At 44.1% G+C, this 14773-nt stretch overlaps 1 protein-coding gene across 1 annotated transcript in view; it reads right to left on the reverse strand.

Moving 5' to 3' along the window:
- EPHX4 (epoxide hydrolase 4) overlaps positions 1-14773 on the reverse strand; it is a 194561-nt gene that overhangs the window by 36731 nt on the left and 143057 nt on the right. Inside the window, exon 5 of the mRNA XM_063939898.1 lies at positions 13381-13484. Coding sequence (XP_063795968.1) covers positions 13381-13484 — 104 coding nt within the window. The remainder of the gene's footprint in view (positions 1-13380; positions 13485-14773) is intronic.

Genomic DNA, 14773 nt, shown 5'->3' on the forward strand with positions numbered 1-14773 from the left:
TCAGATTCAAGTTGTGACTGTTCAGCAAAACTTGCACAACAAGTTGAAAAATACAAAACTGACTTGATCAACTTTAAAACCAGAAAATATAGCACGGTTACTAAAGATTATACGGAGAACCGTGTTTATCTGTGGGTTAATAATCCTGCTGGCAAACAAAAATCCTTTAAATCTAAATCATATAGGAGACCACATTGTTTTCCTTTGGAGGGCGAGACTTCCAGTGGTGCCTCTAACAGCGAATCGGAACAGATAACGTCTAACAGAAAGACTGCTGCCTCACGTGTCCCTTTAGGGGTGAAGAACCGTGCACAATTAGGACAACACAGCGATCTAGAACCCGCCGCGGCAACCAGTGCCAAAGAGACAGGTGGAAAGAAGGCAAAGAACAAGAAATGGTGTATAACCTGTCTTCTAGATCCCTTACTGAGACAGAAATACGGGTGCTTTCTAAGGGTCTGAATTTTGTGCCCACTAATGCACATAATGTATTTGACAGTAAAATTGACTTGAATCGATTTAACCGACAGCTCCGTTTAAAAGAATTCTTTAACAGAAAGGTTGATGTTGTATCTGGTCCAGTAGAATGTCATATCAGGACTAAATCTTCATTTGATCCTTATTCTAACAATGTAGCCATCAAATCCTTTACCAAAACCATCTCTGCTTGCATTGAGAATTGTGACCCTAAAGATACTAAAGTTGTTTCCAATGTCTCTAGAGAGGAACGTTTGGCTTTAAGAGATTTAGCCTCTTACACAGATATCACTGTGCGCCCTGCCGATAAGGGGGGCGGCATAATGATACAAGATGTTCTTGACTATAAAATAAAGGCATATCAGCAATTGAATGATACTGCCGTTTATTCTAGATTACCTTCTGATCCCACTGGTCAATACACTAAGGAACTGGTTGGGGTACTTACTGCTGCGGTCAACAATGGAATAATTTCTAAAAACACCATGTCAGCTTTGCTTATTGAAGCACCATACGTGCCTGTATTTTATACTCTTCCCAAGCTGCACAAAAATTCTGTACAGCCTCCTGGTCGACATATAATTGCAGCTAGGGGGTCTTTATACTCCAATGTGGCTAAATATGTTGACCATTTCCTTCAACCTGTTATACAGAATGAACCTACGTAACTTAAAGATACTACTACCTTTTTAGAAAAATTGAGAGGTATTGATATTGATCCTGAACGGTGCTGGCTGTGTACAGCTGACGTTGTCAGTCTGTACACTAGCATTCCTCATGCTCGTGGTATGCTTGCGGTTAAAAATCTAATTCAAGACAATATACATTATGAATGACCTGCAATTGATTTTTTTGCTGCGGGGTACACTGGGCTCCACAAGGAAAGGCATAGGGGTGTAGAGTAGGATCTTGTTACGAGGCACCAACAGGCTCAAAAGCTTTGACTGTTCCCAGAATGCATAGCGCCGACTCCTCTAGAACCCCGCCTCTCTGCACAAGAGCTCAGTTTTGTAGTTGGTGCCGCAGATAGCAGGCACATAACAGAGGGGCTGCTCTGGGCAGCCCTAAGAAGAGCTTTTTTGAGAAGAAAAGTGAAGACTTCGAGGGCTGCAGCTGTGTGTACATGTCTAGTGACATTCACGGCTGCAGCTCCATCTCTCCCCAGCGGCGATGTACACTCCCGAGCCCTGGTTGCCGGGTAACTACAGCAGGAGGCTCCGGTTTTCTTCTGAGTCAGGCATACACAACGGGGGCTCTCCGGGATCGCGTGGCCGAGCTTCGGGAGGTGGTGAGTGGGTCCCGCTCGTGGGACCCGTGCTTTATCGCGATCCGGCGCGGTCGGTGGGAGGCAGGGCCGCGCGCGCTGGCGGTGGACACTGTGGCAGTACAGGCAATCCCACTAGATCACCAGGGCATGGGTGCAGGTCAGGTTTTCTCTTAAAACCTTTTTTTGTGTGTAGCCTGCAGTACCTGGTGGTTTTTCCCAGCAGAGGGGATAAGGCTTAGACCTGGAGCCCCTCCCCCAGCCCCAGGGCGCCATTTCCAGCAAATGTTCCCACCCTGGAGCTGCATATCTGTCTCTCCCTCACTCCCTGTCAGTGTTTGGGCGCCATTTCTCTCAGCTACACTGTTCCTGGGACTGTTTGGGCAAATCCTCCTTTGTAAAGCCGCCTGGTTGACAGCGCTGTGACTTTACATGACACTTAAGTATTCTACATGTCAATTAGACAGTGTTAGTTAAGAAAGAGTGCATTTAGTCAGGGTTCTTTGGTACAAGTACCCTGTGATATACATCCAGTTCTTACTGTGCAGTGTTATATCTATTGACTACTTAGCTATATATATAAGCTGGTCCAGTGCAGTATTATTGTTAGTAATAACCTCTGCATTGTATAACTGTGACTATATGTGTGTGCATTATCTTGCTGAGTGGTTTCCATTTCGTGTCTCTCACTCAACTTGCTATCCCTATATTCTATAACCTGAGGGGGCTTGGTGCATCAGGTTTTATAATTATATAGGATTTTCACAAGATATACTTTAATACGTATTTTTCTCTGTGATTTTAGTCACCATATCTCTCCTGTATCCCTGCTTGTGCTGACTACACTGCACAGGGGTTTGGGCAAGAGGTATTGTGCTGCTGACAATTGTACTGTGTTACCTGATACTGCAAGTTATATCATATCTGCTTCTGAAGGTAACGGTTCTGGGGCTGAACACACTGCCGGTGTTGCTGAAGCCACAGATCCCTATGAGGAGACCGTAGCAGCTGTGGGCTCTGGTTCTGGGGGCTCCTTGCCCCCAGTGGGACTGTGGCAACGGGGGGGGGCATAATGACCCACCGTGGGCTACTTTCTCCACGCTTCTACATACGTTAGTTACTAAACTAACACCCCCTATGGGACCTCCTATGCCGGTGAAACCGTATGTGGTCCCTGCAGCTAACCCGCCGTGGGCGGATAATTTGTCTGCTCAATTGAAGAAGTTGAACCAGTCCTTGACTACTAAAAAGTCTGACCCTCACTCGCCTAAAACCAAGGGGTACTCTAAGCGAGCTCTTATCTCCTCACAATCCACTGCTGTCACTGACACCTCGTCTGATAAAGATGGCGTTTACACTGACCCCACGATTCTGACACAGATACTGCTGATGGGGAGGGTAGTTCACATGTGGATGTTCCTGATCTTTTGGAGGCTATTAAGTTGATTTTACAGATTACGGATGATCCAGAGCCATCCGCCCCTCCTAAGAAACCAGATAGGTTCAAGCGTCAGAAGGTGGTTAAACAAGTTTTACCTCACTCTGACCACCTAGTGGATATATGTCAGGAACCCTGGGGAAACTCGGGAAAGAAGTTTGTGCCTCAAAAGAAGATGCTGGCTCACTATCCCCTTGCGCCAGAGCTGTCTAAAAATTGGGAAACGCCTCCTCCAGTAGACTCACATGTGGCTAGGATGGTGGTTTCCTCAGCTCTACCTGTCACTACCGTCACGTCTCTAAAAGAGCCTATGGATAAATGTGTGGAGGGTTGTTTAAAAGCGATTTACACCCTCACGGGTGCTGCACAAAGGCCCACTATTGCGGCAACATGGGCTGCAGAGGCTATTGAAGCATGGGCACTAGAGTTAGAAGCTGAAATCTCTTCTGACCATGCTAGACAATGCTTGTCATATATTGTCACAGCTTCTCACTATATTAAAGAGGCGGCTTCTGATGCCGGTATCCTAGCAGCCAAGGCCTCTACTACATCAGTACTGGCTGGCCGGATATTGTGGCTGAGATCCTGGTCTGTGGATATGGATTCTAGAAAAACCCTGGAGGTACTCCCTTTTAAGGGAGATATTCTGTTTGGGGAGGACTTAAATAAGATAGTGGCTGACTTGGCTACTGCCAAAACTGCCTGTCTGCCAAGTACCGCTCCTTCTGTGTGGAAGGCTAAAGGTACGTCCTTTCGCCCCTTTCGTCCTTCAGGTATAGCAAAAGGTCAAGCGTACAACAAGCAGGCCCGCACTTCCAAACCTGGTAAGCCGAAGCCCAAAAGAGCCTGGGCTGCCCGTCAGCCAGCTTCCAAGACCGATAAGCCTGCCGCATGACGGGGTGGGCCTCCTCTGGGGGGATCCCAGGGTGGGGGGCCGGCTTCTAGGGTATACCCAGGAATGGTTGAAGACCACTTCAGATGACTGGGTTCGGGAAGTCATCACTCGAGGTTACGCCATAGCCTTCAAAAACCGACCCCCTCATCGATTTTGCCGGACAGATGTCCCGTTGGACCAGACAAAGGCAAACACTCTACATTCGGTGGTACAGACCCTCCTGGATACAGGAGTCGTAGGACAGGTGCCTCTTGTTCAGAGGGGCCGGGGGTACCATTCTCCGCTGTTTCTGGTCCCGAAACCGAATGGGTCCTCCCGGCCCATTCTCAACTTCAAGGCATTGAACTGGTTTGTGAAAGTTTCCAAGTTCTGTATGGAAACCCTTTGCTCTATAGTTCTGGCCTTGGAACCTGAGGACTACATGGTCTCCCTCTACATACAGGATGCTTACCTGCATATTCCTATAGCAGTGTCCCATCAGCAATACCTGAGGTTTGCGATTGGCAACCTCCATTGCCAGTTTCGGGCGTTACCTTTTGGTTTAACTATGGCTCCGCGAGTTTTCACTAAAGTTATGGCAGTGATGACGGTGGTACTCCGCCGTCAAGGGGTCAGGATACTGCCGTATCTGGATGACTTGTTAATCCTGGCAAATTCCCCAGAACTTCTCCTACGTCATCTGGATATGACTGTCCAGTTTCTACAAGCCCACGGGTGTCTCATCAACTGGAAGAAATCCTCCCTGGTCCCTGCTCAGAGCATGGTGCACCTGGGAGCGCTATTGGACACTCACAACCAGCGGTTGTTCTTGTCTCAGGAGAAAGTCCTGAAGCTTCAGGACAGGATTTGTTGCTTCCTTTTTCGTCCGCAAGTGTCGATACATTCGGCGATGCAGGTGCTGGGCCTCATGGTATCAGCATTCGACATGGTGGAGTATGCTCAATTCCATTCTCGCCCCCTCCAAAGGCTGATTCTGGCCAAGTGGGACAGCCTACCTCACCGGATCAGGTCTCACATGATCTCATTGACTCCGGAGGTCCGTCTGTCGCTGCACTGGTGGCTCCAGGACCAATGATTGTGCAGGGGCCGCCCCTTCTGGATATCCGAGTGGGCCCTGTTGACGACAGATGCCAGTCTCAGAGGTTGGGGAGCGGTGCTGGAGCAACACTCCCTTCAGGGTCGGTGGACCAAGGAGGAATCTCTCCTCTTGATCAACATTCTGGAATTGCGGGCGGTTTTCAATGCGTTGACCCTGGCCCAGCATTTAATTCAGAACCGTCCTGTTCAAGTACAGTCGGACAACGCCACCACAGTGGCTTACATAAACCATCAAGGGGGCACTCGAAGCCGTTTGGCAATGAAGGAAGTCTCACGGATTCTACATTGGGCGGAACGCCATCTACTGGCCATATCGGCAATATTCATTCCGGGAGTCCTGAATTGGGAAGCGGACTTTCTCAGTCATCAGGACGTACATGCCGGCGAGTGGGGCCTCCATCCAGAAGTGTTTCAACTCCTAGTGGAAAAGTGGGGCCTTCCAGACGTGGATCTGATGGCGTCTCGACACAATCACAAGGTTCCGGTCTTCGGAGCAAGGACAAGGGATCCTCAAGCAGCATTCGTGGATGCGCTGGCAGTGCCATGGAGGTTTCGGCTGCCGTACGTGTTCCCTCTGGTGTCACTCCTGCCCAGGGTAATTCGGAAGTTCAAGCAAGAAAGAGGAATTCTGCTTCTCATAGCTCCAGCGTGGCCCAGAAGGCACTGGTTCTCAGACCTGCAGGGCCTATCGTCAGAGCGTCCAATTCTACTTCCACAACGCCCAGACCTCCTCGTTCAGGGCCCCTGTGTCTACCAGGACTTAGCCCGGCTGTCCCTGACGGCGTGGCTCTTGAAGCTTCCGTCTTAAGGGCTAAAGGGTTTTCTGAGGCGGTCATTCAAACTATGTTGCGGGCCCGGAAACCGGCTTCTGCTCGGATTTACTATAGGGTCTGGCATTCTTACTTTGTTTGGTGCGCATCTAACAATTATGACGCTTCCATGTTTAGTATAGCCAAGTTGTTGGCCTTTCTTCAGCAGGGCCTGGACTTAGGCCTGCGTCTGGCCTCCCTCAAGGTTCAAGTATCTGCCTTGTCGGTGTGGTTTCAGAGGAAGATTGCGACCTTACGTGATGTGCATACCTTTACTCAGGGTGTGTTGCGTATCCAACCTCCCTATGTCCCACCTGTGGCTCCTTGGGACTTGTCGGTGGTTTTGGAGGTGTTACAAGAGTTTCCGTTTAAACCTCTTGGTTCAGCTGATCTTAAGTGGCTTTCCCTTAAGGTGGTGTTTCTGCTGGCTATTGCTTCAGCTAGAAGAGTGTCGGATTTGGGTGCATTGTCTTGTAGTTCCCCATATCTGATATTTCACCGTGACCAGGCGGTTCTTAGGACTCGTCCCGGATATTTACCTATGGTGGTTTCTTCGTTCCACCTTAACCAGGAGATTGTGGTTCCGGCACTTGTTTCTCCTGATCTGTCTCCCAAAGAGCGGTCTTTGGATGTGGTACAGGCTCTCCATATCTATGTGAAGAGAACTGCTTCTATTAGGAAATCTGATTCTCTCTTTGTGCTGTTTGGATTTCACAAACGGGGCTGGCCTGCTCACAAGCAAACTTTGGCCAGATGGATTAGAATGGTGATTGCACATGCTTATGTGAGGGCTGGTCTGTCGGCTCCTGCTCACATTATGGCCCATTCTACTCGGTCTGTTGGACCTTCTTGGGCGGCCCGCCGTTGTGCGACCCTTGAACAATTGTGCAAGGCGGCTACGTGGTCCTCTGTGAACACATTCATAAGGTTCTATGCCTTCGATACTGTCGCTTCCCAGGATGCTTCCTTTGGACGCCGGGTTCTTGTGCTCGCTACAGTGCGTCCCCTCCCATAAGGAACTGCTTTAGGACATCCCCTATGTCTTTCCTTGTGGAGCCCAGTGTACCCTGCAGCAGAAAACAAGTTTTATGGTAAGAACTTACCTTTGTTAAAACTCTTTCTGCGAGTTACACTGGACTCCACAAGGCGCCCACCCTGATGCACTTAGCTTCTTTGGGTTGGTATGGCATTAGCCGCTGACACTTCTCCTGTCGTGAGAGTGTGGTGTATGTCGCTACTAACCGTTGTCGTCTCTTTTCCTGCTACTGCATTGGGCTGGTTAACTAAAAACTGAGCTCCTGTGCGGGGAGGCGGGATTATAGAGGAGGCGGCGCTATGCATTCTGGGAACAGTCAAAGCTTTTGAGCCTGTTGGTGCCTCGGATCAAGATCTACTCTACACCCCTATGTCTTTCCTTGTGGAGCCCAGTGTACCTCGCAGAAAGAGTTTTAACAAAGGTAAGTTCTTACCATAAAACTCGTTTTTCATGTCGTTGATTTCTTTAACATTGCATAGAAATTATTTCCTTTTTAACAATTAGTTTTTCCAGAAGTCCCAGGGGTGTGCAATGGGTTCGTGCTCAGCCCCGGCATATGCTAATGCCTTTATGTTTGGGTTTGAGAGGAACATGTTTTTTTCTTATGTACAATATAGCTCTAATTTAGCGATGTACACACGTTATATTGACGACGTGTTTATACTTTGGACAGGCTCAAAAGAGGGTTTCATTAACATGATGAATCAGGCAAATTTGGTAGATGAGTCCATCAAATTTACCTTTGATATACAGGCAGACACCATTCATTTCTTAGATGTCAGTGTGACTAAGTCCCAAGGTAGATTTATTACATCTATCTATAATAAACCCACTGACGTGAATAGTTTGTTATCTTCTAGTCATCACCCTGTCCCTTTGAAAAGTGGCTTGCCTTATTCGCAATACCTTAGAGTAAGATGAAATCACTCAGATGAATCGTATGACCCCAAAAATTTTACAACGAGGCTATAGTAATAAGCTGTTAGAACAAGCGAAATTAAAAGCATTATCTGCTCCCAAAGTTTCTAGTGATAAAGTTTTAAAGCGGAATATCGATGAGGCTATGATCTGTGTAACTAATTTTACTACCTCAAGTAAGAAAATTACCACTACAGCTAAACGTATTTGGCCTATAATACAATCAGATCCTGATCTTTCTAGCCTCTCTACTAACCGCCTTTTACCATGCTATAGAAGAGTTAAAAATATTCGAGACATAGTAGTGCCCACAGATATTTCTCAATTCCCTTCATCTGCTTCCGGGACATTTTTGTCCAGAAAACCCGGCAATTATAAATGTACGGGATGCACATCGTGTTTGTATTTAGAAGTTGGCGATTACGTAGTACATCCACATTCAGGTAAAAAGATTAAGATTAGGCAAGTGTTAACGTGTACTAGCAAATTTGTTATTTACTATATACGCTGTCCCTGTGGTCTCTATTACATAGGGAAGACCAACTGCCAATTTAAAGAACAGATGACACAACACAGAAGTGCCATCAAACAGATTTTTGAAGGAAAATCCATTGACCAACCCGTTGCCAAGCATTTTAAACTTTGTAACCATAATTTATCCACTCTACGTTACAAAATTATAGATCAGGAAGCTTTCTCTAAGAGGGGTGGTGATAGGGGTAAAACCCTGTTACAATTGGAGGCACGATGGATCCACCATTTAAATACGGTGGCTCCACACGGTCTTAATGAAACATTGTCTTTTTCATGTTTTCTATAGTTCATTTAAGCTATCTACAGTATTGTATTACTTTAACATATGTGTGCATTTGTTTTCAATCAGCTGCATTTCAGTAACAACGACTCTCTGAATTTTGTTACAGCGCTGCTTCCTCTGTCATGTTTACATGGTTGTTATGGTGATGGCTGCATGTTGACCGGGTGACGTCATCAGCTGGACAGGCTTGTCCATTCGTGATGACGTTTCCGGATGTTCGTCCTCGGGGCTCCGTGGACCTGCACATGTGGTGTGTTCTTATTTGTATAAAGGTGAGCTTTTTTACATTTGTTTTGCTGCTTTTGAAAAAGGTTTGAATAAACCGAAATGTTAAGCTAAGTGTGGAGTGATCTCCATTCCTTTTACCTACAAGTCCGTGAGTGCCGCCTGATACAGAGTTTATATATATATATATATATATATATATATAAATACAATTGATGTTCCGGCACTCCATGTAGCAGTTAACTTTCCCCGGTGCCCTCACAGATAGACGGATATACAAAGCAATGGTGCGGCACTCAGGTTGATAAATAGAGAGACACACGCTGGTATATTATTAACGTTTCAATCCTCTAAGGAATTGTCATCAGGATACAGCAATAAGAACACAAAGACAAAACTTACCCATACGTGTACCCATCACCAAGTGCCTGCAGGCCCGGCATTCAGGCCGGCTCCCCGGAGCCGTCCCGCATAGATGACGTCATCGGGAATAGACGCGACGCACGTTCACCACACAAGTGTCATATCACCATGGCAACCAAATAACAGCCATTCTGTAAAAGCAGCATAAAGTACGGTTGTACATCATACTCCACCACCACAAATACAATGCAGCACAGCACAGGACATGTAAATTCACAGTTCAAGGAATGAGACTAGCAATAAAAACATCAATTACTTAAACATAGGAGAGAGATAACATATCGTTGAGCCCTCTGGGATGGATAGCATCCAGACGATGAATTCACTCGTTTTCCCTTTTAATAAGTAATGCGTCACGGTCACCCCCTCTTTTATTAAGTGGTACATGATCAATCATGCGGTAGCGCAAACAAGGAAGATTATGGCGAGCCTCAATGAAATGCCTAGTGACTGGTTGGTCACTATAGCCATTCTCTAGTGATGCCTTAATCGCAGAGTGATGGGCTGCCATCCTCTCCTTGAATTTGCGTTTATTCTTGCCGACAGTTTATAATAACTTTTTTCTCCAAGTACAAGGTTGTGCTATGGGTGCTTCAGTAGCACCTACATATGCTAATACCTATATGTTTTCAGTTGAGGACAAATTGTTTTTCAGTGATTTAGCCATTTCATCAAAAGTACTGTTTTACACCAGGTACATTGACGATATCATGTTAATCTGGCTAGGGACATGTCAGGAGTTCATGGATTTAATTACTGGGCATAATCAGTCAGCGGAACCAGCTAAATTAACATTTACAATGAGCCAGGAATCAGTGAACTTCCTGGATGTTCAAATCAGTATCTCATTCCTTGAACTGTGAATATACATGTCCTGTGCTGTGCTGCATTGTTTTTGTGGTGGTGGTGGAGTATGATGTACAACCGTACTTTATGCTGCTTTACAGAACGGCTGTTATTTGGTTGCCATGGTGACATGACACTTGTGTGGTGGACGTGCGTCGTGTCTATGCGTGATGACGTCATCTATGCGGGACGGCGCCGGGGAGCCGGCGTGAATGCCGGGCCTGCAGGCACTTGGTGATGGGTACAAGTATGGGTAAGTTTTGCCTGTGTGTTCTTATTGCTGTATCCTGATGACAATTCCTTAGAGGATTGAAACATTGATAATATACCAGCATGTGTCTCTTCATTTACCAACCTGAGTGCCACACCATTGCTTTGTATATATAAATAAATAAATAAAATATAGGAGAAAATCACTCCGAAACATTGATTAGAAGAGCTAAGTGACTTGTGTCTATTTTATGCTGCATTACTAGTCTCCTGGAGTGCCATCCTATTCGTACTATATATATATTTCCTCCCAAAAAGAACGGCACTGGAGGCACTTTCATTTGAGATAAAAACTTGTATTAGCAGACAACGTTTCGGAGTGAACGCCCCGTCTTTAGGCGCAAACAAGTGCTTGAAGACAGGGCATTTGCTCCGAAATGATGCCTGCCAATACAAGTTTTTAATGCAATTGATAATACCTCCAGTGCAGTTCTTTTTGGGAGGTTGTGTATGATTTTTATCGGGAATGGAGTCTGGATGATTATTATATAGAGTGTGCTGGCTGTTGTGGAACTATATATACTGTGTATATATATATATATATATATATATAATAGAATCAGAACAAGTGAATGTTCAGAACAGGACACGGCACTCCAGGACTGTGAGTAAATGCATATAGTTTAATGTCCAAAATGAACAAGAGCCTGCATCAGTGCATTGTCTGGGTGAGCACAACCACAGACAGCTGTAATGCAGGATGAATCTTACATAGCACAGGCATGAAAAACACGATGCAGCATCTCGGGACACACCAGGCCCCCTCCCCGTTTGTTGGGCACTAGCATCACCTGGGGAGGGGGCCTGGTGTGTCCCGAGATGCTGCATCGTGTTTTTCATGCCTGTGCTATGTAAGATTCATCCTGCATTACAGCTGTCTGTGGTTGTGCTCACCCAGACAATGCACTGATGCAGGCTCTTGTTCATTTTGGACATTAAACTATATGCATTTACTCACAGTCCTGGAGTGCCGTGTCCTGTTCTGAACATTCACTTGTTCTGATTCTATTACATACCATTGTTTGGACAAAGGCACACAGGCGGTTGGACAATACCAGGAGTGCCGGATCATTTGGATATTATATATATATACAGGTTGAGTCTCCCTTATCCAAAATGCTTGGGATCAGAAGTATTTTGGATATCGGATTTTTCCGTATTTTGGAATAATTGCATACCATAATGAGATATCATGGTGATGGGACCCAAGTCTAAGACCAGAATGCATTATGTTTCATATACACCTTATACACACAGCCTGTAGGCAATTTTAGCCAATATTTTTAATAACTTGTGCATTAAACAAAGTGTGTGTACATTCACACAATTCAATTATGTTTCATATACACCTTATACACACAGCCTGAAGGTCATTTAATACAATATTTTTAATAACTTTGTGTATTAAACAAAGTTTGTGTACATTGAGCCATCAGAAAACAAAAGTTTCACTATCTCACTCTCACTCCAAAAATTCCGTATTTCGGAATATTCCATATTTCGGAATATTTGGATATGGGATACTCAACCTGTATATATATATATAGACACACACTGGGATGCCGAGGGTCAGACCGCATCCCATTTCTTTCATTTAAATGCTGTAGTTGCATTTCCTATTTGCCATTGCCATAGTTTTCTGTGAAGGTAATCTGCTGTAGTATAAATGCTAAAGGACTCAACTCTCTGAATAAGTGTAAGATGACCCTTAAACATTTTGCTACACAAATTACAGATATTGCTGCTGTGCAAGAAACAAATTTTTCTACCAACACTCCCCCGTGTGTCTTGCGGACTCTTTAAACAAAATATTGTAGCTCTTCTGATTAGTTACTCCTTTCCATGAAAACTCTGTAGCATAGCATTTTGTATGCAAATACAGTCGTAGTCACACACAGAATATAGGTATGCTGCATATCATTTTAATCAGCGCATAAGACGCATTTTTTGTGGGGAAAAACGCAAAAGAAGATGCTCGGCGCTGCCGAGTCACATGGCACTCACGCATTATGTGTAACACGACTTGTAGCGCACAAAGCAAAGATGCAAGAGGAAACATCTGTAGGTGCTCACCCTGCCACCTCAGTTACTCTTTATGCCCCCAACTTAAGGCAGATTCACTTCCTGCTTTGTGTTGTCCAAAAAAATCAGGATGTCAGGAAAGCGCTTTTATTTGTAATGACAGATTTCAATGTCGCACCAGCCCCCAGAAATATTTTAACCTGAATATTTTCAGTAGAATATGGTGCCAAATTTTATAATTGTTCCATCAAAAAACATTTGTAAGAACATTTTGGGAAGTCTCTGTATCCCCCAATTTTCCCCGGCTGCCTCAAAATATTAACAATAATTAGCAAATCACAGTTTTTGTCAACTGGGTGGTTTGAATAAAAAATTTAACTGATTGGGCATTAAATGTGCAAGTGGGAACAGATAAATTTGGATGTAAGAAAGATACACCTTAGCAGCTGTGCAAATATGTAATAAAAGAAAACTCCTTTGAAAGACAATCATCAATCACATGAGGCACACTTATTCTTTATATTTGCTATTCCTTAAATTTAATAATACTGTAGATTATTACAGACATCTTACAAAAGACAAAAATGAGTCATGCGTATATATTCCATTTCCAACATGAGAACAAACATTTAACTATGAAATAGTGGAATAGAAGTAATGTAAGGGGTACTATTAATGGCCATGTCATACCCAAAGCATTCTGGGTAAAACGTAAAAGTGAGCTGTAAAATGGATATGGAAAGGTTGATTTTTTTTTAATTTAACTTCTCAGATTTGTAAATAACGGTTGGTGATAACTCCGATTAATGACATTGTTAATGTAACATTCTAGGTCAGCTCACCTTGTAATCATTTACAGTATACATGAGTTCAGGAAACCAAGGCATTTGGAAAAAGAAGTAGTAACCAGATTTAAGCAATTGTGAAGGGTTTCGTAGAATATATTCTGAAACAAAAATGCCCATGAATTATTTTTGAACCTACTATTGACTATTTTTTTTTATGCAATAAATAAATAAATAAATAATGTGGGGAAATTGCAATTGGTTTATATGAAGGGTGTTTACCCTATGTGAAGTATCACAATATAGTGCAACAACAAATGGAAACAGTTCATTGATAGAGAATATATGTGCATTTCGGCACACACTGGAGCTATGTTCCACTTACCATCTTGTGGACGGAGCACAGGCACGTCATAAAACAGGGGTCATTGATTTTGAAAGGATATTTGTGATCAATGTGAAATAACACTATGATGAATGGGTACACAATACACTGTATTATCTATAGATGCTCATGTTAATCCAATGGCTCCTGTGTGTATACAAACTAAACATCCAATATTGGACCAGTGACCCCTATTATAGGACACATTCAGTGTTCTATCACCAAATATCGTCCAGGAAAGTTTAGACATGACTTATATTCTTGTAAACAGAATGATTTGAACAGAAATAATTGAATAAAATACTGTGCGCCAAATGAGCTGCACTTTGGTCTCAAAAATGGAAAAGAAGTGCCACCTAACACTTCAAAAATGGATGCAGTCAAAGAGATCACCATTCAAGTCCATAGGCGCTCATGCAAAAGAAGGATAAAACATACATAGTGTAATTCGTTGTTTAACATTAAACCAGCAACTGATTAAAATCTATCAAATCTCCCGTACCAAAAGGATAGGTCTACCATATATAAGTAGACAATCACGCTTTTTATAAGAGCTGAAGTAGGACCAGTCAGGATTCCTCCTTATCAGGATCTCCTCATCAGCATGGTGTAACCGGAAAAAGAGAAATAAACCTCCAATAGTGCAACACCATTTTATTCCAATACATTAAAAAACACAAACTTAGGGGATATAGATGGTCTCTCACCAATAGAAGTGGTCTACCATGAAAAGCAGACAAAACAGCAAGGGTAAAGATGGTAATCACAGGTGTCCCTGGAACCCGCAGTTCGAATCCAAAGGTGAAGACCCAAATGTCTCTCCAAGAAAAAATCCTCCTACCAACGCGTTTCGACACGTTTTGTGTCTTTCTCAAGGCATTATGAGGATTACCATCTTACACCTATAATTACCCCTCCCAATCAAATTCTATTTCCAGACATGGATCCACTACAAACTATTATTCCTATCCCATCCAATGTCAGCATCCCTTCCCCAAGTCCACTCCATTAATTAATGATGTTGAAAACTCCTGCACCAGACTCGGCGTGCTGTGTCCGGAAGTG

This window comes from Pseudophryne corroboree, chromosome 9 (genome assembly GCF_028390025.1).
Source record: "Pseudophryne corroboree isolate aPseCor3 chromosome 9, aPseCor3.hap2, whole genome shotgun sequence".
NCBI classification, from domain to species: domain Eukaryota; kingdom Metazoa; phylum Chordata; class Amphibia; order Anura; family Myobatrachidae; genus Pseudophryne; species Pseudophryne corroboree.